At 40.3% G+C, this 24,572-nt stretch overlaps 1 protein-coding gene across 2 annotated transcripts; it reads left to right on the plus strand.

Moving 5' to 3' along the window:
* The first annotated feature begins 834 nt into the window (after positions 1-834).
* Positions 835-21,869, plus strand: LOC311360257 (hemicentin-1). Of its 2 annotated transcripts, XM_084480365.1 has the most exons (23): positions 835-957; positions 2,930-2,965; positions 4,118-4,435; positions 5,070-5,366; positions 6,135-6,428; positions 7,570-7,857; positions 8,235-8,531; positions 9,525-9,821; positions 10,589-10,882; positions 12,023-12,310; positions 12,692-12,988; positions 13,982-14,278; positions 15,209-15,505; positions 16,865-17,152; positions 18,493-18,789; positions 19,313-19,585; positions 19,672-19,786; positions 20,112-20,266; positions 20,523-20,624; positions 20,822-20,890; positions 21,072-21,131; positions 21,352-21,420; positions 21,533-21,869. In XM_084480365.1, exons 1-23 carry the CDS (start codon positions 903-905, stop codon positions 21,577-21,579), a joined length of 4,830 nt encoding a protein of 1,609 aa, XP_084336491.1. In that variant the 5' UTR covers positions 835-902; the 3' UTR covers positions 21,580-21,869. The 2 variants fall into 2 exon arrangements, with proteins under 2 accessions (XP_084336491.1, XP_084336492.1); XM_084480366.1 differs by lacking the exons at positions 5,070-5,366; positions 6,135-6,428; positions 7,570-7,857.
* Positions 21,870-24,572: the final 2,703 nt, after the last annotated feature.

A 24,572-nucleotide genomic window follows, 5' to 3' on the forward strand; every position in this document is an offset into this window, starting at 1 on the left:
CCCAAATGTAGAGCGTTCCAGCAGAGGTAGGTCTACCAAGGACCCAGAAGACCAGGTCTACAGAGGGACCCAGAAGACCAGGTCTACAGAGGGACCCAGAAGACCAGGTCTACAGAGGGACCCAGCAGACCAGGTCTACAGAGGGACCCAGAAGACCAGGTGTACCAAGGACCCAGACCAGGTCTACCAAGGACCCAGAAGACCAGGTCTACCAAGGACCCAGAAGACCAGGTCTACCAAGGACCCAGACCAGGTCTACAGAGGGACCCAGCAGACCAGGTCTACAGAGGGACCAGACCAGTCTACAGATGGACCAGACCAGGTGGTCTACAGAGGGACCAGACCAGGTGGTCTACAGAGGGACCAGACCAGGTGGTCTACAGAGGGACCAGACCAGGAGGTCTCAGTCTCTTGTTCCTATGATGTTTAGCCAAGACTATGCTGGCCGATTCTCTGATTCTCAGATCTGTACAGATGTACAGATCTGTACAGATCTTCTTTTTTTTATAATAACTCCAAAGGCAACCCAAGTCTGTTCATTTTACAGTGATCGTACTCCTAACCGGAAGAGTTAAATCGTTATTTGAAGTATATCTGAATTCATATTAACATATTTATTCATTTTTAAATAGGATTTTGGTTACTTTATAGGATAAACATTTTTTACTTTTAGCCCTATTGTTTCCATAGACTCTCGAGAATAAGGTTAATGGTATTACTCAAATAATTTACACACACGTCTGCTGCTTCAGACAAAATGACACGTACATTTCAAGGGGACAGGAAGAGGTTCTGTGGTGGATTCAGAAATGAAACTCACCGTGTGCTTCATGGTATGTTCATTTCCTTTAGCGGCAAGAGACACGAGCATTATGCACATTTGACATTCATACCGCCTCTGTATGGTGACTTCAACACAACAAGAAATGGAGCTTATTGAACTCTTCTGCATAATATGTGAGTTATTCTATGGTTTTATACACAAAATAACAGACACTTTCTACTTTTTCACTCCAACTTACTTTTATTTCTTGCCTTAACAAATCCGTTTTTGTTGTAACGTGCGCATATATCTATTCATGTAGTGGTTGTAATGCACATTTATATGTTGCAATATAGGAGAAACAAGTTCCCTAGCGATTCAGAAGACTCTCTCTCAACTCACGTATCGCTTTTATAAAGTAGGGGCCTATAGTGTTTGATATCATTGGCATCAATGATATCCGTGATTCAAAGTTAACATAACTGGCCAGTGCTAATTGGGCAGTGATGAATCTGGACCCTAATCATTATGTAGGTATTCTCTGCAGCATAGCCTACTTCCTAATTTGGGCCATTTACAATGTTTTAGTTCAGACGTTCTGACTATAAACTAATAAATTGGAAAAAAGGATAAACTATTACATCAAGCATTATAGCACATTATGCTGAGATGTCCATTAGGCCTACATGATACTTGATGTCTAATACACCTATATAGCATTTTCTATTCAACTAAATATAAAATTGGGATTTTGCGCAGTAGCTCATGAGGTAGAGCGGGTTGACTGGTAACCGGACGGTTGCTGGTTCGATCCCTGGCTGTCCGCTGAGTGTCGAGGTGTCCCTGAGTACCTCACCCTGACTGCTCCCGACGAGCTGGCTGTCGCCCTGCGTGGTTGACTCCGCCGTCGGTGTGTGCATGAATGGTTGTAAATCGCTTTGGATAAAAGCGTCAGCAAAATCCCAATTTAAATATCCTTCTACTACAGTTTTTCACAATTGCTTAAACACATTTCCTGATAGACTACCTCACTTTCGCAAAACCCTAAACACAAATCTCAAAACTCACACACAAAATGCAACATCCTACCACTTCTCTTGCAAAAGCACACTTTGCCCTCAAAACAGTGTTAACTCTTCACTAAATGGTATTTTCTTTTCAAATGACAAACACATACATGCTTTTCTAAGCACCGCATTGAACACTGTTGTGCAGAATGGAAAACACTAGTATGAATGGAAAACACTATATAAATGCTTCATCAGTATTATGCTGTTGCATGTTGAGTGATACACTGTCACCTGGTGTAAAATATTACCTATGTTTTTAGGTACACTCAAATAGAAAACAATACATAATACTTAACAGTAACAACAAATACTGTATTTGTATCCAAAATGTGCAGTCTACTATAAATCACAGCAAACAGGATGAAAACAGGATGAAATGAAAGACAACAGAAAATAGGCAATACTGTAAACAAAACATCTGAATGAATGAATGAATGAATGATCGAATTGATTCATTTTTATTGGTCGAAACCAAAGGGTAGGGGCAGAAGCTTCAGCTTATATCAAGCCCCCCCTTCTCACATTTTTAAGAGTAACAAACAAATGTCATACATACAGTGTGTTTGCATATACATGCCCTACATAAATACATGAATACATACACGTACACATACCCATAAGGATCAATACTTATATTTCCACCATAAGATGGATAATATCCTAAATAATGATCATGATGATGTTCATCATCATCACCATTATCAACATTCTCATAGAGTGATACTACTCAATGTCTATACATATCTAGTGTCATGTCTCTCTTCTGTGACCCTTCTATAGCAAATTGCAGATTGCTAATTGCACAACAGCCTTTGGCGTTTAGAAATGTGATTGGCAGTGTGTTCTGTGTGAACACCAAGAGAGGAAGGAAGAGTGTGCAAGATATTGAGAAGTGTGTGTAGTGTTGTGAAAAATGTGTGGTTTGGAATGGGAATCTGAGCCTAAAGCAGAAACTGTGCTTAGAGTTCAGCAGAATTGGTTTTGCAGTTGGTACATGAGTTTCAGGTTGTGCACATTGTGTCTGATGTTCCAATTAATGTGTTTAAACAATTGTGAAAAACTGTAATCTGAATCCTGCTCCTTGTGTTTCCAAAAGGTTTCACCGCCCTGTGTACTGCTATGAATAAATCCGGTAAGAATGTTAAGAATTTATTATTTAAGAAACGTAGGCTTTTCTCTAAAGAACAACAATGCACAGTCATGCACTGTTGAGTCTTTTTACAATAGGTTTGGGGAAGGCTGGCTTAGACTAAAGAAGCACTCTTTTTACAAGAAAAAATGATGTGCAGGTTAGAGAGAGAGAGAGAGAGAGAGAGAGAGAGAGAGAGAGAGAGAGAGAGAGAGAATGAGAGAGGGGTACGGAGAGAAGTGGAGATACAGAGTGGTGTAGAGAGAGAGGCAGAAAGAGATTGAGACTGAGAGAAAGGTAGAGAGAGGTAAAGGGAGTGAGGCGTAGAGAGAGAGAGGGAGGGGTAGATAGAGTGTGCATTAGAGCTAGTGGGGTGTGATGATGTAAACCCCTACTAGTAGCATCACAATATGGGAATGCTGTTGGCTCAAGAGTGACTTGTGTGTGTGTGTGTGTGTGTGTGTGTGTGTGTGTGTGTGTGTGTGTGTGTGTGTGTGTGTGTGTGTGTGTGTGTGTGTGTGTGTGTGTGTGTGTGGCTGGTTCAGACTACACGATTCTCAGATATTCCTCCACGATTTAACATGTCACACTATGCGATGACAGAGCCAGGAAATCAGGCTTTGTCTCGTCGGAAGATTGGCCACACTTCAATCGAGGGTGCGATGCTCTTCTTGTAGAATCTTTGCTTTGTATCGATCACGATACACGAAGCAACAAAGTCTCAATAACAATGGATCCCGAGTTATATATATATATATATATACGAGGCATTATGATGGCGGTCCTCTGTGTAGTGCAGTGAAGTCTAGTTAGTAGAGATGCGCGGATGACCTGTATGTCATCCGCACCCGCTGTAATATATCAATAATCCGTCGTGGGGCTCTCAGACTTTGCAAGTTGAATCGGACAAGACACACCGTCCGCACGGTTCCAAAAGTTTCCAACGCAGCTGAACACACCGAACAGATCTGTTCCCGACCTATAGGGTAGCGCGAACATAGGCTGCCCTGGTATGGTAGCCTATGAAGGCATAGCTCATAGGGCTTTTTTTTTTTTCACGCTGTAACATCTTGAACAACGACATCAACGCCTCTCTCCCGAATAGGACCCCGATGTTTTAACACATTTTAACACATGTTGGTTTATGTTTTCCAGCCACAGACGGTGCCACGAGCGCGGCCCCAGCAACAACCGCCCACCGAATGTCCAGCATTACTCCAACCGTGCATCTGACGCCCCCTGCTGGTCACATCTACGCCACAGAAACGGCCCGCCTCCAGTGTCACGCTGAAGGCAGCTCCCCTGACTGGAAGTACCACTGGTTCCATAATGGAGAGTCAAGTCCTCCGACCAGTGATCCCAATCACTCTATTGATTCTGCCAGCCTGGCCGCCGCCGGGCAGTACTGGTGTCAGATCCAGCAGGGAGAAGCCATGAGCGCCACAAGTAGCGTTGTTTCATTATCAGTCACTGGTGAGAGTTGAGCACTCCCAAGGGATGCGTTGGCTATGAAATCCTGCAACTTTTACAACTTTTACATGTAATTTTCTAACTAGATCTAACAGATGCCATTCATTTCATTATACTGAATTTATTCAATTAAATGTAATTTAATTGATTCAATTTAATTAATTACATTTAAATTAATTAACATTTGTTAAACTGTCCAATTTCGGGCAACAGACCAAGGCTTAACCTTACAGAAGGATTCATGTTCTGAGTATGTTGGGGAGTCTGTGTCCCTTAGCTGCCAAGTGAATGTTTCTTCTAGATGGGAATAAGATGGAGGTCAACTCCCTTCTGCTGCCTGGTAGTTTTCCAAGGTCTTTGTTAAATTGTCCCTTTTGGACAACAGACCCAGCCCTACCTTTAAGAAGGAACCTTGTTTTGGGCCGTTGTATGTTGGGCCTACGGTAGAAACATTGTGTTAATATAGAAATATTCATAAAAAATACACAATATTAGCATTACAAAAATGTTAAATGGATTTTGGAAATGAATGACGTTTTGATAAAGGGAATGTATATAGATGAAAAATAACTTAAAGGAAAAGCGATCAAGATCAGAGCTTCCCAATGTTTACATTAAAATGTTACCTTGTCTGTAGAGATTCCCGTTCCATCGGCGGCTCTCCAGACACCATGGTCTGCTGTCTTCACCTCTGAGACAGTGGAGATGAAGTGTACTATGCAGGACAGCCCAGACCCCTGGATCTTTACTTGGTACAGAGGAGGACAGGAGGTGGCGGTGCAGGGGCCAGGTGTCTCTGATGGGTCAGACGGATCCCAGCTTGTGATTGGCTCCGCTAGACTGGAGCATGCGGGACAGTACACCTGTACTGGAAGACTCAAGGGCAGACCTGTTAAGTCTGAACCCAGCAACACACTCCCCTTAGAGGTCAAAGGTGAGTTACTAATGCTCATTATGAATACAGAATCAAATTGTAGTCATTATGTGTTAGAGCAGCAACATGGACAGGACGGTTAAAATAATTAAATAATTGTAATAATACAAAAACACAGAAATTATCTAAATCATATGTATTATTACTAATGAAAAATTAAGTAAAATTGGTGTATATGCATCTATATACAAAATACATATTTCCAATATATCATTGTTTGTATTTAGTTTAATTCAAATCAGATTACTTTCAATTCATGATATTGCATTTATTCAATTAAAATTTAACTGAACTGATTAAATTGAATGTATTTAATTAATTAACATTTGTTAAACTGTCCAATTTTGGGCAACAGGCCAAGGCTTAACCTTACAGAAGGATTCATGTTTTGAGTATGTTGGGGAGTCTGTGTCCCTTAGCTGCCAAGTGAATGTTTCTTCTAGATGGGAATAAGATGGAGGTCAACTCCCTTCTGCTGCCTGGTAGTTTTCCAAGGTCTTTGTTAAATTGTCCCTTTTGGACAACAGACCCAGCCCTACCTTTAAGAAGGAGCCATTGTATGTTGGGCCTACGGTAGAAACATTGTGTTAATATAGAAATATTCATAAAAAATGCACAATATTACCATTACAAAAATGTTAAATGGATTTTGGAAATGAATGACGTTTTGATAAAGGGAATGTATATAGATGAAAAATAACTTAAAGGAAAAGCGATCAACAGAGCTTCCCAATGTTTACATTCATACTTATGTTGCCTTGTCTGCAGAGATTCCCGTTCCATCTGTGGCTCTCAAGACACCATGGTCTGCTGTCTTCACCTCTGAGACAGTGGAGATGAAGTGTACTATGCAGGACAGCCCAGATCGCTGGATCTTTACTTGGTACAGAGGACAGGAGGTGGTGGTGCAGGGGCCAGGTGTCTTTATGAGGTTAGACGGATCTGATCTCAAGATTAACCCGGTTAAACTGGAGCATACGGGACAGTACACCTGTACTGGACAACTCAAGGGCAGACCTGTTAAGTCTGAACCCAGCAAACCACTCCACTTAGAGGTCAAAGGTGAGTTATTGCTACGTCCATTATGAATACAGACTCTAATCATAGTCGTTAGGTGTTACAGCAGCAACATGGACAGGACTGTTAAAATGATTATAATACTTATAATACAAAAACACAAAAAAGATCTAAATCATATGTATTACTACGAATGAAAAGTTAAGTAACAGCGATGTAAATGCATCTTTGTACAAAAATTCATTTACATAATATCATATTTTTTTATTTTATTTAATTAATATCAGACTACATTTAATTAATTATATAGCATTTATTAAATTAAAATGTAATTGAATGAATTCAATTGAATGTATTTAATTGTTTAACATTTGTTAAACTGCCTAATTTCCGTCAAGAAACCAAGACTTAACCTTAAGGCCAATTTACACCAGAGCCGTTTTAGACACGTTTTTTAGTCGGCCGTCAGACGTCCGACTTCAGCTAGAGATAGAATCCATTCAAACTAGTGCACTGATTTATACCGGCAGTGTTCTACGCCCGTCTCACGGCCAACCAAAGCTTAACTTTACACTTCACTTCTTTTTTCAAGCGTTTCTGAAGCGTCTCGGTTATGACATGTAGGCATATTATCTGATGAATCTTGAAAATATAGCGAAATAAACGGCGGTGGTGTGAATTGATACGCCTACGTTACGCTCATGTCTCTCTCTCGCCTGCGGTGTAAATTTCCAGTTACAGAAGGATTCATGTTTTGAGTATGTTGGGGAGTCTGTGTCCCTTAGCTGCCAAGTGAATGTTTCCTCTAGATGGGAATATCGTTGGTACTAAGATGGTCAACTCCCTTCTACAGCCTAGCAGTTTTACAAGGTCTTTGTTAAATTGTCTTTGGGCCGTTGTATGTTGGGCCTACAGTTAAAACATTCTATTAAGTTATGTAAGAAATATTCATAAAAACATATCGTTGCACAATATTAGCATCACAAAATGTTAAATGGATATTGGAAATGAATGAAGTTTTAATAAAGGGAAGGTCATATCGATGAATAACAACTTCCAAGAAAAGCCGATCAACAGAGCTGCTCAGTGTTTACAGTTAAACTTAAAGGTGTTGCTTTTGTCTTTGTTCTCCGTATGGATGTGGATTTTCCTTCTCTAAAAGGCCACTGTTGTCTCCCTCTCTAAGATATTCCCAAACCAGCCATAGAGCTGAACACACCTTGGTCCCAGGTGTTCTGCACTGAGAGGGTGGAGCTGAGCTGCACAGTGGAGGGTAGCTCTGAATGGAGGTTCACATGGTACAGAGATAGCAAGGAGATCCCGGCTAACCTCGTGGTTCTGTCCACTGACGGAACTAACCTGTCCATCTCCGCCGTTTCAATGGTGCACACTGGAAAGTACATGTGTAAAGGACGTCATAAGAGCAGGGCTCTGACCACTTACAACAGTGATGGACTTAGCCTCAAAGTCAACGGTGAGTCCACAGTTTGTTTAGGTGTTTCAAAGACAAAAGAGGAATCCCTTGTACGCTGTGTCATCATGCCACTTAATGACATGAAAATGTTCTATTCAATTCAAGTAACTGAAATTAATGATTTCCCTTTTAGACAAGAGACACAGTTTTATGTTGGGCCAATAGTAGTAATAGTGGGTTAATTTATGTTATAAACAAACAAATTTAAGGTTTTATATATTTCATATTTGCATTCCGAAAACTTTAAACGACTATCGGAAATCAATGACGTCAAAGTATTAATAAAGGTGAGATCAAACCAATGAAAAATAAAGTAAATGAAAAGCGGATCAACAGAGCTTCCCAATGTTTACATTAAAATGTTGCCTTGTCTGCAGAGATTCCCGTTCCATCGGTGGCTCTCCAGACACCATGGTCTGCTGTCTTCCCCTCTGAGACAGTGGAGATGAAGTGTACTATGCAGGACAGCCCAGACCCCTGGATCTTTACTTGGTACAGAGGAGGACAGGAGGTGGCGGTGCAGGGGCCAGGTGTCTCTGATGGGTCAGACGGATCCCAGCTTGTGATTGGCTCCGCTAGACTGGAGCATGCGGGACAGTACACCTGTACTGGAAGACTCAAGGGCAGACTTGTTAAGTCTGAACCCAGCAACACACTCCCCTTAGAGGTCAAAGGTGAGTTACTAATGCTCATTATGAATACAGAATCAAATTGTAGTCATTATGTGTTAGAGCAGCAACATGGACAGGACGGTTAAAATAATTAAATAATTGTAATAATACAAAAACACAGAAATTATCTAAATCATATGTATTATTACTAATGAAAAATTAAGTAAAATTGGTGTATATGCATCTATATACAAAATACGTATTTCCAATATATCATTGTTTGTATTTAGTTTAATTCTAATCAGATTACTTTCAAGTCATGATATTGCATTTATTCAATTAAAATGTAACTGAACTGATTAAATTGAATGTATTTAATTAATTAACATTTGTTAAACTGTCCAATTTTGGGCAACAGACCAAGGCTTAACCTTACAGAAGGATTCATGTTTTGAGTATGTTGGGGAGTCTGTGTGCCTTAGCTGCAAGTGAATGTTTCCTCTAGATGGGAATAAGATGGAGGTCAACTCCCTTCTACAGCCTAGCAGTTTTCCAAGGCCTTTGTTAAATTGTCCCTTTTGGACAACAGACCCAGCCCTACCTTTAAGAAGGAACCTTGTTTTCTGCCGTTGTATGTTGGGCCTATGGCAGAAAGATTGTGTTAAGTTACGTTATAATTATCTGTAAAAACAACAAATATAAGGTTGCACAATATTTGCATTACAAAAATTGTAAATTACTGTTTGAAATGAATGGCGTCAGCATTTTAATAAAGGGACGGTCATATCGATGAAACATAACTGAAACGAAAAAGCAGATCAAGAGAGCTGCCCAATGTTTACATTTATGCATAAAGGTGTTGCTTTTGTCTTTGTTTGCCACTGTTCTCCGTATGGATGTGGATTTTCCTTCTCCAAAAGGCCACCGTTGTCTCTCTAAGATCTTCCCAAACCAGCCATAGAGCTGAACACACCTTGGTCCCAGGTGTTCTGCACTGAGAGGGTGGAGCTGAGCTTCCCAATGTTTACATTCATACTTATGTTGCCTTGTCTGCAGAGATTCCCGTTCCATCGGCGGCTCTCCAGACACCATGGTCTGCTGTCTTCACCTCTGAGACAGTGGAGATGAAGTGTACTATGCAGGACAGCCCAGACCCCTGGATCTTTACTTGGTACAGAGGAGGACAGGAGGTGGCGGTGCAGGGGCCAGGTGTCTCTGATGGGTCAGACGGATCCCAGCTTGTGATTGGCTCCGCTAGACTGGAGCATGCGGGACAGTACACCTGTACTGGAAGACTCAAGGGCAGACCTGTTAAGTCTGAACCCAGCAACACACTCCCCTTAGAGGTCAAAGGTGAGTTACTAATGCTCATTATGAATACAGAATCAAATTGTAGTCATTATGTGTTAGAGCAGCAACATGGACAGGACGGTTAAAATAATTAAATAATTGTAATAATACAAAAACACAGAAATTATCTAAATCATATGAATTATTACTAATGAAAAATTAAGTAAAATTGGTGTATATGCATCTATATACAAAATACATATTTCCAATATATCATTGTTTGTATTTAGTTTAATTCAAATCAGATTACTTTCAATTCATGATATTGCATTTATTCAATTAAAATTTAACTGAACTGATTAAATTGAATGTATTTAATTAATTAACATTTGTTAAACTGTCCAATTTTGGGCAACAGACCAAGGCTTAACCTTACAGAAGGATTCATGTTTTGAGTATGTTGGGGAGTCTGTGTCCCTTAGCTGCAAGTGAATGTTTCCTCTAGATGGGAATAAGATGGAGGTCAACTCCCTTCTGCTGCCTGGTAGTTTTCCAAGGTCTTTGTTAAATTGTCCCTTTTGGACAACAGACCCAGCCCTACCTTTAAGAAGGAGCCATTGTATGTTGGGCCTACGGTAGAAACATTGTGTTAATATAGAAATATTCATAAAAAATGCACAATATTACCATTACAAAAATGTTAAATGGATTTTGGAAATGAATGACGTTTTGATAAAGGGAATGTATATAGATGAAAAATAACTTAAAGGAAAAGCGATCAACAGAGCTTCCCAATGTTTACATTCATACTTATGTTGCCTTGTCTGCAGAGATTCCCGTTCCATCTGTGGCTCTCAAGACACCATGGTCTGCTGTCTTCACCTCTGAGACAGTGGAGATGAAGTGTACTATGCAGGACAGCCCAGATCGCTGGATCTTTACTTGGTACAGAGGACAGGAGGTGGTGGTGCAGGGGCCAGGTGTCTTTATGAGGTCAGACGGATCTGATCTCAAGATTAACCCGGTTAAACTGGAGCATACGGGACAGTACACCTGTACTGGACAACTCAAGGGCAGACCTGTTAAGTCTGAACCCAGCAAACCACTCTCCTTAGAGGTCAAAGGTGAGTTATTGCTACGTCCATTATGAATACAGACTCTAATCATAGTCGTTAGGTGTTACAGCAGCAACATGGACAGGACTGTTAAAATGATTATAATACTTATAATACAAAAACACAAAAAAGATCTAAATCATATGTATTACTACGAATGAAAAGTTAAGTAACAGCGATGTAAATGCATCTTTGTACAAAAATTCATTTACATAATATCATATTTTTTTATTTTATTTAATTAATATCAGACTACATTTAATTAATTATATAGCATTTATTAAATTAAAATGTAATTGAATGAATTCAATTGAATGTATTTAATTGTTTAACATTTGTTAAACTGCCTAATTTCCGTCAAGAAACCAAGACTTAACCTTAAGGCCAATTTACACCAGAGCCGTTTTAGACACGTTTTTTAGTCGGCCGTCAGACGTCCGACTTCAGCTAGAGATAGAATCCATTCAAACTAGTGCACTGATTTATACCGGCAGCGTTCTACGCCCGTCTCACGGCCAACCAAAGCTTAACTTTACACTTCACTTCTTTTTTCAAGCGTTTCTGAAGTGTCTCGGTTATGACATGTAGGCATATTATCTGATGAATCTTGAAAATATAGCGAAATAAACGGCGGTGGTGTGAATTGATACGCCTACGTTACGCTCATGTCTCTCTCTCGCCTGCGGTGTAAATTTCCAGTTACAGAAGGATTCATGTTTTGAGTATGTTGGGGAGTCTGTGTCCCTTAGCTGCAAGTGAATGTTTCCTCTAGATGGGAATATCGTTGATACTAAGATGATCAACTCCCTTCTACAGCCTAGCAGTTTTACAAGGTCTTTGTTAAATTGTCTTTGGGCCGTTGTATGTTGGGCCTACAGTTAAAACATTCTATTAAGTTATGTAAGAAATATTCATAAAAACATATCGTTGCACAATATTAGCATCACAAAATGTTAAATGGATATTGGAAATGAATGAAGTTTTAATAAAGGGAAGGTCATATCGATGAATAACAACTTCCAAGAAAAGCCGATCAACAGAGCTGCTCAGTGTTTACAGTTAAACTTAAAGGTGTTGCTTTTGTCTTTGTTCTCCGTATGGATGTGGATTTCCCTTCTCTAAAAGGCCACTGTTGTCTCCCTCTCTAAGATATTCCCAAACCAGCCATAGAGCTGAACACACCTTGGTCCCAGGTGTTCTGCACTGAGAGGGTGGAGCTGAGCTGCACAGTGGAGGGTAGCTCTGAATGGAGGTTCACATGGTACAGAGATAGCAAGGAGATCCCGGCTAACCTCGTGGTTCTGTCCACTGACGGAACTAACCTGTCCATCCCCGCCGTTTCAATGGTGCACACTGGAAAGTACATGTGTAAAGGACGTCATAAGAGCAGGGCTCTGACCACTTACAACAGTGATGGACTTAGCCTCAAAGTCAACGGTGAGTCCACAGTTTGTTTAGGTGTTTCAAAGACAAAAGAGGAATCCCTTGTACGCTGTGTCATCATGCCACTTAATGACATGAAAATGTTCTATTCAATTCAAGTAACTGAAATTAATGATTTCCCTTTTAGACAAGAGACACAGTTTTATGTTGGGCCAATAGTAGTAATAGTGGGTTAATTTATGTTATAAACAAACAAATTTAAGGTTTTATATATTTCATATTTGCATTCCGAAAACTTTAAACGACTATCGGAAATCAATGACGTCAAAGTATTAATAAAGGTGAGATCAAACCAATGAAAAATAAAGTAAATGAAAAGCGGATCAACAGAGCTTCCCAATGTTTACATTCATACTTATGTTGCCTTGTCTGCAGAGATTCCCGTTCCATCGGCGGCTCTCCAGACACCATGGTCTGCTGTCTTCCCCTCTGAGACAGTGGAGATGAAGTGTACTATGCAGGACAGCCCAGACCCCTGGATCTTTACTTGGTACAGAGGAGGACAGGAGGTGGCGGTGCAGGGGCCAGGTGTCTCTGATGGGTCAGACGGATCCCAGCTTGTGATTGGCTCCGCTAGACTGGAGCATGCGGGACAGTACACCTGTACTGGAAGACTCGAGGGCAGACTTGTTAAGTCTGAACCCAGCAACACACTCCCCTTAGAGGTCAAAGGTGAGTTACTAATGCTCATTATGAATACAGAATCAAATTGTAGTCATTATGTGTTAGAGCAGCAACATGGACAGGACGGTTAAAATAATTAAATAATTGTAATAATACAAAAACACAGAAATTATCTAAATCATATGTATTATTACTAATGAAAAATTAAGTAAAATTGGTGTATATGCATCTATATACAAAATACGTATTTCCAATATATCATTGTTTGTATTTAGTTTAATTCTAATCAGATTACTTTCAAGTCATGATATTGCATTTATTCAATTAAAATGTAACTGAACTGATTAAATTGAATGTATTTAATTAATTAACATTTGTTAAACTGTCCAATTTTGGGCAACAGACCAAGGCTTAACCTTACAGAAGGATTCATGTTTTGAGTATGTTGGGGAGTCTGTGTGCCTTAGCTGCAAGTGAATGTTTCCTCTAGATGGGAATAAGATGGAGGTCAACTCCCTTCTACAGCCTAGCAGTTTTCCAAGGTCTTTGTTAAATTGTCCCTTTTAGACAACAGACCCAGCCCTACCTTTAAGAAGGAACCTTGTTTTCTGCCGTTGTATGTTGGGCCTATGGCAGAAAGATTGTGTTAAGTTACGTTATAATTATCTGTAAAAACAACAAATATAAGGTTGCACAATATTTGCATTACAAAAATTGTAAATTACTGTTTGAAATGAATGGAGTCAGCATTTTAATAAAGGGACGGTCATATCGATGAAACATAACTGAAACGAAAAAGCAGATCAAGAGAGCTGCCCAATGTTTACATTTATGCATAAAGGTGTTGCTTTTGTCTTTGTTTGCCACTGTTCTCCGTACGGATGTGGATTTTCCTTCTCTAAAATGCCACCGTTGTCTCTCTTAGATCTTCCCAAACCAGCCATAAAGCTGAACACACCTTGGTCCCAGGTGTTCTGCACTGAGAGGGTGGAGCTGAGCTTCCCAATGTTTACATTCATACTTATGTTACCTTGTCTGCAGAGATTCCCGTTCCATCGGCGGCTCTCCAGACACCATGGTCTGCTGTCTTCACCTCTGAGACAGTGGAGATGAACTGTACTATGCAGGACAGCCCAGACCCCTGGATCTTTACTTGGTACAGAGGAGGACAGGAGGTGGCGGTGCAGGGGCCAGGTGTCTCTGATGGGTCAGACGGATCCCAGCTTGTGATTGGCTCCGCTAGACTGGAGCATGCGGGACAGTACACCTGTACTGGAAGACTCAAGGGCAGACTTGTTAAGTCCGAACCCAGCAACACACTCCCCTTAGAGGTCAAAGGTGAGTTACTAATGCTCATTATGAATACAGAATCAAATTGTAGTCAAAAACACAGAAATGATCTAAATCATATGTATTATTACTAATGAAAAATTAAGTAAAATTGGTGTATATGCATCTATATACAAAATACGTATTTCCAATATATCATTGTTTTTATTTTGTTTAATTCTAATCAGATTACTTTCAAGTCATGATATTGCATTTATTCAATTAAAATGTAACTGAACTGATTAAATTGAATGTATTTAATTAATTAACATTCGTTAAACTGTCCAATTTTGGGCAACAGACCAAGGCTTAACCTTACAGAAGGATTCATGTTTTGAGTATGTTGGGGAGTCTGTGTGCCTTAGCTGCAAGTGAATGTTTCCTCTAGATGGGAATAAGATGGAGGTCAACTCCCTTCTACAGCCTAGCAGTTTTCCAAGGCCTTTGTTAAATTGTCCCTTTTGGACAACAGACCCAGCCCTACCTTTAAGAAGGAACCTTGTTTTCTGCCGTTGTATGTTGGGCCTATGGCAGAAACATTGTGTTAAGTTACGTTATAATTATCTGTAAAAACAACAAATATAAGGTTGCACAATATTTGCATTACAAAAATTGTAAATTACTGTTTGAAATGAATGGCGTCAGCATTTTAATAAAGGGACGGTCATATCGATGAAACATAACTGAAACGAAAAAGCAGATCAAGAGAGCTGCCCAATGTTTACATTTATGCATAAAGGTGTTGCTTTTGTCTTTGTTTGCCACTGTTCTCTGTACGGATGTGGATTTTCCTTCTCCAAAAGGCCACCGTTGTCTCTCTTAGATCTTCCCAAACCAGCCATAGAGCTGAACACACCTTGGTCCCAGGTGTTCTGCACTGAGAGGGTGGAGCTGAGCTTCCCAATGTTTACATTCATACTTATGTTGCCTTGTCTGCAGAGATTCCCGTTCCATCGGTGGCTCTCCAGACACCATGGTCTGCTGTCTTCACCTCTGAGACAGTGGAGATGAACTGTACTATGCAGGACAGCCCAAACCCCTGGATCTTTACTTGGTACAGAGGAGGACAGGAGGTGGTGGTGCAGGGGCCAGGTGTCTCTGATGGGTCAGACGGATCTGATCTCAAGATTAGCCCGGTTAAACTGGAGCATGCGGGACAGTACACCTGTACTGGACAACTCAAGGGCAGACCTGTTAAGTCTGAACCCAGCAAACCACTCCACTTAGAGGTCAAAGGTGAGTTATTGCTACGTCCATTATGAATACAGACTCAAATTGTAGTTATAGGTGTTATAGGTGTGTTACAGCAGCAACATGGACAGGACTGTTAAAATGATTATAATAATTATAATAATACAAAAACACAAAAAAGATCTAAATCATATGTATTACTACGAATGAAAAGTTAAGTAACAGCGATGTAAATGCATCTTTGTACAAAAATGCATTTACATAATAAATGATCATAAATAATCATATTTTTTATTTAATTTAATTCAAATCAGATTACATTTAATTAATTATATTGTATTTATTAAATTAAAATATAATTTAATTAATTCAATTTAATATATTTAATTGTTGAACATTTGTTAAACTGTCCAATTTCTGTCAAGAAACCAAGGCTTAACCTTACAGAAGGATTCATGTTTTGAGTATGTTGGGGAGTTTCTGTCCCTTAGCTGCAAGTGAATGTTTCCTCTAGATGGGAATATTGTTGGCACAAAGATGGAGGTCAACTCCCTTCTACAGCCTAGCAGTTTTCCAAGGTCTTTGTTAAATTGTCCCTTTTGGACAACAGACCCAGCCCTACCTTTAAGAAGGAACCTTGTTTTCTACCGTTGTATGTTGGGCCTATAGTTAAAACACTCTATTAAGTTATGTAAGAAATATTTATAAAAATGTATATATATCGTTGCACAATATTAGCACCTTGGTCCCAGGTGTTCTGCACTGAGAGGGTGGAGCTGAGCTGCACAGTGGAGGGTAGCTCTGAATGGAGGTTCACATGGTACAGAGATAGCAAGGAGATCCAGGCTATGTTGGGCCTACAGTTAAAACATTCTATTAAGTTATGTAAGAATATTCATAAAAACATATATATATATGTATCGTTGCACAATATTAACATCACAAAGTATTTCATTAATACACAGGATCAGATGTTATAATCCCTTGTGCCAAAATCCAAGGAAAACACATATATACATATATACATATATATTCAGAAGCCCCTGCCCAAACCAACCTTATAAGCACGCTGGCCACTAAGCTACCAACCACAGGTGAAAAACACGAGACAAATGGCCCAACTAACAGCAGTAAATACAGCAGTATGCAGTATGCAGCATCTCATTGGGGTTATCAAGTGGGAACCCTCTTTCATTTAAATGCTAAATGGATATTAGAAATGAATGAAGTCGACATTTTAATAAAGGGAAGGTCATAGTGATGAATAACAACTTCCAAGAAAAGCCGATCAACAGAGCTGCTCAGTGTTTACAGTTAAACTTAAAGGTGTTGCTTTTGTCTTTGTTCTCCGTATGGATGTGGATTTCCCTTCTCTAAAAGGCCACTGTTGTCTCCCTCTCTAAGATATTCCCAAACCAGCCATAGAGCTGAACACACCTTGGTCCCAGGTGTTCTGCACTGAGAGGGTGGAGCTGAGCTGCACAGTGGAGGGTAGCTCTGAATGGAGGTTCACATGGTACAGAGATAGCAAGGAGATCCCGGCTAACCTCGTGGATCTGTCCACTGACGGAACTAACCTGTCCATCCCCGCCGTTTCAACGGTGCACGCTGGAAAGTACATGTGTAGGGGACGAATTAAGAGAAGGGGTCTGACCACTTACAACAGTGATGGACTTAGCCTCAAAGTCAACGGTGAGTCCACAGTTTGTTTAGGTGTTTCAAAGACAAACAAAACAAAGACCTCATCTTTTCAGCTGTCAACACACAGTTTTTATGTGTTTAATGTGTTCAAGAGGGTGGCCTCTATGTGTGTGGGACGTTTCTGCTTCCTTCTGAAGCTGACTTTGGGTTGAAAGTATAATGTTTGTAAATTAGCAAATATTGAATTTGCCGTAACTCCATTTAAAGCCGTAAAGCCATTTTTTACAAAATCGATACAAATGATAAATGATTGTTTTTCATTTAAAGCTATGGTTCTAAAGAAGAAGATTTTTTAAGTTTTTTAGAAATGTTCACTGTACAGCATAATCTATCCTGACAGACATTATGGGTCCCAATGGAAAAAATGTTAAACATGCAAAATGTTTCCGTTTCAGAATTGTTCATACATCGGTGCGGCCAAGCCGAGCGTTCAACTGAAACTCAAAGTTATAACGCCCCCTATGGGAATTTCAGCACCAAACTCTTTCGAGACCTTAGTTACCTATAGTAGGTCTGACAAATTCGAAAACTTCTTACCACTCAGATGTCGAGATATGGGTCTCTAAATTAAAAGAATACCCAACCGCGTCAATAACAATATGTATCCACAGATACATTGTGAATAACTAAGTATCCACAGTTACACTGTGAATACCTAATAAGGTTTTTAGGTATTCACAGAGTATCTGTGGAAACCTATTGTTATTCTAGCGGTTCGCTATTATTATTATTCCGGATTGGTAATGCCTATATAGTTCCCTCTATTCCCTCCCTTAACATGTGTACATCGTTTTTGTGTCTCTCTGTATGACTGTGCCTTTCTTTCCGTGTGTGTGTGTGTGTGTGTGTGTGTGTGTGTGGTGTGTGTGTGTGTGTGTGTGTGTGTGTGTGTGTGTGTGTGTGTGTGTGTGTGTGTGTGTGTGTGTGTGTGTGTGTGTGTGTGTGTGTGTGTGTGTGCGTGTGCATGCTTTCATTCGTGTGTGCCAGTGTGTGTGCGCGTGTGTGTGTGTGTGAAAGACAAAGACCCTCCCCTGCTAGAAGTAAAGTTGCGTCTAGGAGCAATGAGTACACAGTATTGATTCACTTGAGAAGGGCTCCTGCAGGGATAGAGGGTGCGTGGGTGCCTGTGAATACCTCTGGGACCGCTTGCAGTCCCAAAATTGCTAGTATATATTTATTATTTGCATTACGATCATTTAAAATGACTAAAAAAACTATAAATTACATCAAAATAATAAAAAAGGGGAGGTCATATATGAAAAATAACTAAAAAGAAAAGCCGATCAACAGAGCTTCCCAATGTTTACATTAAAATGTTGCCTTGTCTGCAGAGATTCCCGTTCCATCGGCGGCTCTCCAGACACGATGGTCTGATGTCTTCCCCTCTGAGACAGTGGAGATGAAGTGTACTATGCAGGACAGCCCAGACCCCTGGATCTTTACTTGGTACAGAGGAGGACAGGAGGTGGCGGTGCAGGGGCCAGGTGTCTCTGATGGGTCAGACGGATCCCAGCTTGTGATTGGCTCCGCTAGACTGGAGCATGCGGGACAGTACACCTGTACTGGAAGACTCAAGGGCAGACTTGTTAAGTCTGAACCCAGCAACACACTCCCCTTATTGGTCTATGGTGAGTATCCTGCAAAATGTCATTATAAGTTGTGTATGAAATGTATTACACATCAGTCTTTTCTCATCTCAGCGGTTCAAGGAGATGTACACTAAGGAGGTTGGGTCATATGTGTGTTACTTAAATTCATATTGTATAATTCAAGTAACTGTAATAATTGTAAATGTAAATAAATAAATAAATTAAACAAAAATTACATTTGTTAAATTGTCCCTTTTAGACAACAGACCCACCTTAAATAAGGAACCCTGTTTTGAGCATGTATGTTGGGGCGTCTGGGCCTATAGTAGTAATACTGTGTCACATTATGATGTCAGTATTCGTAAAACAAACAAATATTAGCTGGTAGAATATTTATTATTACAAAAATTGAAAAATACTATTGGAAATGAATGACAATGTCAATGTATTAATAAGGGAGAGGTCATATCTGCCCATCCATTCCACAAAGGCCAAAGGGCTTTCTCCCTCTGGCCACAGCATCTGAACATGGTTGATGATGATTGTGCCTCCATACCTCCAGATAAGAAACCTACACCAGAGCTGATACAAGATCCCGGGCATCGGAAGATGTATGTCGAGGAGAAGCTCACGTTCAGCTGTAGGGTTAATACTTCGTCTGGATGGGAGTTCCACTGGTTCAAGGACTCGGCAAGACTCCCAAATCAAGGTGCGACCTACACCATCCCGAAGGCCTCCTCTGTGAACGCCGGGGCGCATCGGTGCCGCGCGACAAGAGGACGGGGACCGCCGTTTTCCACGGAGGACAGTAATACGATAAGCATTGACGTTGAAGGTTGGTGTGTTTTTTATTTTTTACAAACCGTCTTCGTACACAACAAACATCTCCAGCGTTAAGCGATTTTGTTTCCCACCGTACAGAACGCCCCTGGGCCACGGTGACTCTGCTGACGGGCTGGTCGGAGGCGTTCTCCGCCGATCAGCTGGATCTGAAATGCGAGGTGCATGGGAGCGAAGACACGTGGAACTACACATGGTAGGACCGAACGCTGGAGTGTGCACTCGGGCGCCATTGTGTCATTCATCCATTTGGGCCGATTCTGTATGTATGTACTGTATGTCAATTATGGCCCCAATTGTACTCCTGATCATCCCTGGAAGGAGGGATCTCCCGCTCTGCGTTCCTCCTCTAGATTTCTTCCTTGATAATTAAGAGTTAATTAAGATAATTAAGAATTAAGAGATAGTGTCATAAAGATACGGCCTGTTTAACCTATTGAGACTGTACCAGCGATTAAGGGCTATGCAAATAAAATTGAATTGAATTGAATTGAACTAACTAAAGATGCTGTAACCTCCAGGTTCGGAGGAAGTGAGCGGTCCCCGTTGTCTTTTAAGGCCAAACACCCGGTCATGAGCAAAGACATGAACCAGAACCACTACAGCTGCATGGGCAACCGCTCCTCACGGCCTTTGTATTCCAAGCGAAGTGAACCCTTCAAGACCACCAATCTCCGTGAGTAGTAGCAGGAGTTGTGATGGCACCGGTAGCTGTTAGTAGCTAGGTGACCTCAGACCCTGAGACTTGTTCTTCATATGCTCAGGACTAGTAAGAGCTGATCAGAAGTAGTTGCAGGTTGGTCAACATCTTGTGGATTGAATTGTATTTGCTGTCTTATTCCTAATATATTATAATAATATTAATAATCTAATATTATTATTATTATATCTGTAATCAATGTGTTTATGGTTTTCCTCCATCTTCTTTGTAGTTCTTAAGAGAAGAGTTCTGCTCTCCATTTCTGGATGTCTGTTCTTTGGCATCATCGCTGTCTTTATCGGATGCATTGTGATGAGATTCACGCGCAAACCAGGTCTTACATCTTCGTTTCAACATTCTTGGTGCCATGGCATTTGATTTGTATATATGACCCAAAGTACTCTCAGTATTATGGAATTGTGTATCTAAATGTGTTCAATTAACATGTCTCTGGCCTGATTATTGCTATACACAAGGGCCAGTTCTCCTCAGCATACTTCTGGGTAATACATAATTTCTGATTTCCCACAGTCACGAGCGAAGACAAACCGGAAGAGCCCAACCTCTTTCTCACCAGGGCGGAGCTGCAAGCATGTGATGGTATGTGGTCGGGTTACTGTTGAGGTGTGACTTTGATGCCTGTGCTGTGAAATCACACTCTGTTCTTTGGTTGTGCTCCACGTTTTCAAGGTAACTGGTGAACTGGTGAAAAGGTGCTGGTGGTTCGGTTTTCTTTGCATGCATTTAATCAATTCCAAATCCCGTCCCGTTCTCCACACAGTTGCACCTTGTCCACTGGCGGAATATGTGAGCGATGAAGAGCTTCCGGCGATGACTAAAGGTAAAGCTTGAACTCACAAACAGGACACGCCGTTTGAAAACCGCATGTTTGCTTGTAAACAAAAAATGGTTGGCCAATAGCAGGACATTATTTAAATCTGATTTAAGAAATACGGCTTTACTCTGCTTGGATACATTAGAGTTGGTACTGTGGATCTGTGCTTTAGTCATGGTTTGTTCACATGCCTCATGTGGTTGACTGTTTATTATTTTTCCTGTAGATGCAGAAGACATAGACACCATTTGCTGTGAATCAACACTTCTTCCATTAAGTTTCTCTGAGGGCGAAGGTACAATCACAATCATATAAATACATTTCTGAATGATATGCAAATATGCATTTTTGGTAAACATAGTAGTAAACGATTTGTCTCTGTGTTCATCATGTGCTTCTCCCTCCAGCTGAGACGTCCGAGATCAATGGTGGACTAAAGTCCTTCAAATATTGACCTGTAGTTGAACTCTGATTACGAGGAAGGCCGAGCTCCGTGAGTGACCAACGACGTGCGTCTGTGGTCGCTGGCTGGCATGGTCGCTCAATGTCTCTGGGCGGTCGTTAATCAGTTAATTTGCATGTTATTAACGTTTTTTTGCACAGTAGAAGTACCAGAAAGCCATGATCTCTGGCGAAAGCTACCTACAACTCTTTATTGCTAATATTATTTTTATATTTTTCTATTGAAGTAGGCCTACAATTTAAAATGATGTAATCGTTGCTTTATCAGTATCAATAAAATCTAGTTGTCATTTGTGGCGTATTCAAATAATGTATTTTCTATATTAAGCCTATATATAGCCTATTTGTTTTGTTAAATGTCATAAGCCTAATAAGATACATTATGTACAAAGTTCTCAGTTATAGAGTAATATAGTTCAATATAAGTTCAGTAGAGGCCAAATAAACTGTAAACAGAAGCGGTAGTGACTCTAGGTCAGTAATCAGGAGGATGCCAGTTCTATTCTCTCCTCAGTCTGTTTTATTTTTGCATGATTTAGTACGATAGTATGATAATTATACGACGTAATGGCTGGCTGCGACGATAGCCATGGCTGGCCGCTGGCCACTGGCTGCGGCTGGCTGCTGGCTCTGGCAGGCTGAACGACTAGGTCGCGATCATAAAAGCGTCGCGACCCTTTTGGCGGCAAATAAGTCGCAACCAACCAGAGGTATGGCTGAATGAGCGACCTGGGGCTGTGGTAGCCAGCCATTGTCACCATGGCTGCTACTAAAGCAGCTGTAGCTGCTTTCACAACCAAAAGCCTAGGCTATGTTATCAGTTAACATCTCATTGAACAGAATAAATATATGTGTGTTAGTATAAGTCACTGTTACTTTCTTCATAGGATATTTTATTAGTCATTTAACAAACCAATAGGCTATACAATATAATCAATATAAATTTGTACCCATCACTGTATTACAAAGTTAATTTAAAATTAATTAAATATAGATAGATAGACCGATAGGCCTATTTATTTATTATATATATATATATATATATATATATATATATATATATATATATATATATATATATATATATATATATATATATATATATTATAAAAAGCTATTGGTCTATCAATATCTGTGGTTGTATGTACTACTTTTATTATACTGACGCACGTATAGGCCTATTTATTCTGTTCAATGAGACGTTAACTGACATTATAAAATGGGTGGCTTAAATCAAGCGATCTGATTGGTTCCTAACTGTTGTATAATGAGTGTAGAGACCTCTGAAGAATAAGTCCAGCCTCCGAGGCTCCCGGTTCCCTCGGTCAAATGTCTATGGGAAATAACATGGGGTTTTTGAATGATCGTACATAACAAACTCTGTAGGTGGCAGAGAAGTAAAAGCTGCGTCACGTTTTGAACTACAACCGTTTTCAACTACAACCGTTTTCATAGTTTCAACTGGGTTTTTGGATTTTTGGTGCTGTTAAAGTAGCATTAATAATCGTTTACTTCTTTAACGGCACCGACAATCCAAAGACACAGTCGAAACTAGATGGAAAAGGTGTGTAGTTCAAAACGTGACGGAGCTTTTACTTCTCTGCCACCTACAGAGTTTGTTATGTACGATCATTCATAAACCCCATGTTATTTCCCATAGACATTTGACCAAGGGAACCGGAGCCTTGGAGGCGGGACTTATTCTTCAGAGGTCTATACACACAGCTATAACGCCCATTCAGTTTACGGAGTTCCGTATCACTTCGCGCCTAACTTGAACTGTTGTTTTATTTATATATAAAAGCAATAGCATAGTTCACTGAAGCCTAAAAATATGTTGATTGCTGGAGAGGGTGGAAATGTTGTAAAACAATAGGCACACGGTGAGTGAACTTGATAGTAGGCTAAATTGCCGGCGAACCAAGCTACCGTCTCTAGCCTTCTCTCTGAAGGACTCTACACTGCATAGCAACCGCCGTAAACTTTGCAGGCAGCCAGGAGGGAGTACTTTTTTGTATTCGTTAAAAAAATGCTTTTCCGACTTTCTCATTTTTTCAAAATTGAGAGTGTCTTTGACTTTCATTTCGCCATACTTACGTAACCATTTTATAAAAGCAATAGATCACTTCAGTCAGTGAAATGTGCTCATTATACCACAGTTGCGCGTCGGGACGGACAACGCCCCTTAACTGTGGTATAATGAGAACATTCCACCTGTCGTGATCTATTGTTTATGTATTGTGTTTTTATTATATTATCAGTAAGTAACTCAAGTAACTCAAACTCAAACTGTAAAGAAGATCTTTGGGAAAATTCGGGACGATTCAAAATGTTTTTCGGGACGTTTCCGGGACAGTGGTGAAAAAAGTTAGTTTTAACCCCTGGCATAAAGTCCGCAAACAGGTGAATGGCCCTCACAGCCTGCCTTACGCACAGAAGTAACCACCTGGGGTGGGTTATCGTTGGAACTGTGTGTCTAGCAGGGATTAAAACTGAGGACGTCCCGGGGACGTAATTAATTAATAATAATAATAATAATAATAATAATAAATCTTTATTTCAGACCCAGGGGGATCCATATCACCATAAAAGCAGAATAAGATAATAAAAACAAAGACAGAAAAAAAAAAAAACACAAAATACAAAGTACAGAGCCTTCCCCACTATTCAGTGTAGGCTTGCATACAAACATGTTCTAAAATGGTTCCACAGTCTGGACGAAAATCTTACAGAACTGCGTACAGGATTAACCAACACATTAATAAGTTCATTCTCTGATTCTGACGCCCTACACATAAATCTGTGCATCAGATTGCGCAGAACAGCAGAGCAGGTGGGTACCCCGACACTAACAAACATATGGCTTGCACTGGAGCTTCTTGGGGCTCTCAACAGTAGCCTCATGCTGTCATTATAAGCTACTGTAAGCTTTCTTATACTACCTTGTTTGTAGCGGCACCACAGGTGGGCTGTGTACAGAGGTGT

Source organism: Micromesistius poutassou, assembly GCF_964030765.1.
Source record: "Micromesistius poutassou genome assembly, chromosome: 15".
Lineage (NCBI taxonomy): Eukaryota > Metazoa > Chordata > Actinopteri > Gadiformes > Gadidae > Micromesistius > Micromesistius poutassou.